This window comes from Temnothorax curvispinosus, unplaced genomic scaffold, assembly GCF_003070985.1.
Source record: "Temnothorax curvispinosus isolate PA1 unplaced genomic scaffold, ASM307098v1 QBEX01004487.1, whole genome shotgun sequence".
Classification (NCBI taxonomy): Eukaryota; Metazoa; Arthropoda; class Insecta; order Hymenoptera; family Formicidae; genus Temnothorax; species Temnothorax curvispinosus.
Genome location: NW_020214267.1, coordinates 1 through 1,813, shown reverse-complemented (window position 1 = coordinate 1,813; position 1,813 = coordinate 1). Strand labels below are relative to the sequence as shown.

The 1,813-nt window shown below is 32.3% G+C and overlaps 1 protein-coding gene across 1 annotated transcript; it reads right to left on the bottom strand.

The window, feature by feature from the left end:
• Positions 1-4: 4 nt before the first annotated feature.
• LOC112453539 (ankyrin-2-like) lies at positions 5-1,807 on the bottom strand (the record flags this gene model as incomplete). Its single annotated transcript, XM_025014335.1, has 2 exons — positions 1,078-1,807; positions 5-954 (listed from the first exon to the last, which is right to left on the bottom strand). Coding segments are annotated over exons 1-2 (1,293 nt in total), but the record flags the coding sequence as incomplete, so codon positions are not given.
• Between the last annotated feature and the right edge of the window lie 6 nt (positions 1,808-1,813).

Sequence of the window (1,813 nt, the reverse complement as noted above, 5' to 3'; positions counted from 1 at the left end):
CATGTTGCAAAAGAGCTTCAACGATTTCTATGCATTCCTTCTTAACAGCTATATTCAATAGCTCAGAACTATCTTTTACATTAGCTCTACTAGTTAAAAGTAGCTTGGTAATTTTTAAATCGGCATTCTCAATAGCATAAAATATTGGAGTTTTTCCGGTTTTATCTTGAGCATTTATATCAGCTTCATAGCTTATTAATAATTTAGCTACTTCTTCCTGTTTATTCTTGGCTGCACTATGTAAAGGTGTAAAACCTTCTTTAAATGTTGAATTGTGTAACGTATTAACATTAGCACCATACTTTAATAGGTCTCCAACAATTTTCAAATATCCTTTTTCAATAGCAGCATGCAATAACTTAGGATCAATTGCATCTTCAGGGTTAGCAATAAAACCATATTCTAGAAGAGCTTCAACAATCTTTTTGTATTTTTCTCCATAGCCGTGCACTGCAATTTTAAGAGAGCTTCTGTTACTTTGATTATTAATATCAGGACAATACTTTAAAACATCCTCAACAATCGTTAAATATCCTGTTTCAACAGCGAGGTGTAGTATGGTTTTGCCATCCTTATCCTGATTATCAACTTTAGCTCCATGTTGTAAGAGCAGTTTTACAACTGTTTTACGTCCTGTTTTGGTAGCAATATGAAGTGGCGTTAAATTACCCTTTGTGCTAGCATTAATATCAGCACCTCTATTCAAGAATAATTTCACAGCTTCTTCGTTACCTTGTTCAGAAGCAAAATGTAGTGGCGTATATCCTTCCTTCAATGTTAAAGAATGAATACAAGCACCATGGTTTAGAAGCAACGTGATAACTTCTTTACTACCTTTTTCAACAGCAAAGTGCAGTGGTGTATAACCTTGTTTCCATGCTGAAGTACACACACAATTAACATAAGCTCCATATTTTAAAAGATGCTGAACAGTTTGTAAACATCCCATTTCAACTGCAACATGAAGTAAACTTGTACCATCATTGTCTCTGGCATTAACATCAGCTCCATACTTTAAAAGTAGTTCAGTAACTTCCATTTTCTTATTTCTAATCGCATCGTGAAGTGGAGTTCTACCAAATTCATTTTCAGCATCAATATTAGCACCTTTGTCTAGAATCATCTCAACAATTTCTATATCACCATTTATAACAGCGAAATGAAGAGGAGTATCAGAAGGGTTTCTATTTTTGATGTTAACTTTAGAACCGCTTGTTAAAAGTAGTTTAGCAACTGCTGCATGTTTATTCTTAACAGCATCACAAAGTAAAACATATCCTTCTGACCATGCTTGTGAGTAAGACAGCCCAAAAGAATTGATTAACTCCCTTGCTCTTTCTAGTCTTCCTTCACGAACCGCAGAAATTAAACTGTAGTTTACATCCTGATTACCTAGCATAACTACTTGTCCTCCAGACATTTTCCTTATATTGATATAATCATAAATAGATAATATATTATCCACAGTATATAATATAAGTCAAACTAGTTTAAACATAATATTTCTACTATCTTGCAATGTTTTAGTTTCTGTAATAAATTCAGGTGTTTACATACACTCTCCTTTAACGCAATAAATATGTCTAATAGAATCAAATGGTAAACTTGTAGCTGTGATGTGGAGTATAAAGTAGCCCATGTACAAAAAACCTGTATTTTTTTCTATAATCTACTTTTCCTTAATTTGACTCTATGGCTTACTAAAACTCAGATATTGTAACTGATTTAAGTATAATATAACATTAACTTAGGTTATGTATAAATATTTCAATAGTATTATTCAAAGTTTCAAACTTTTAACTCCACTTTCTAT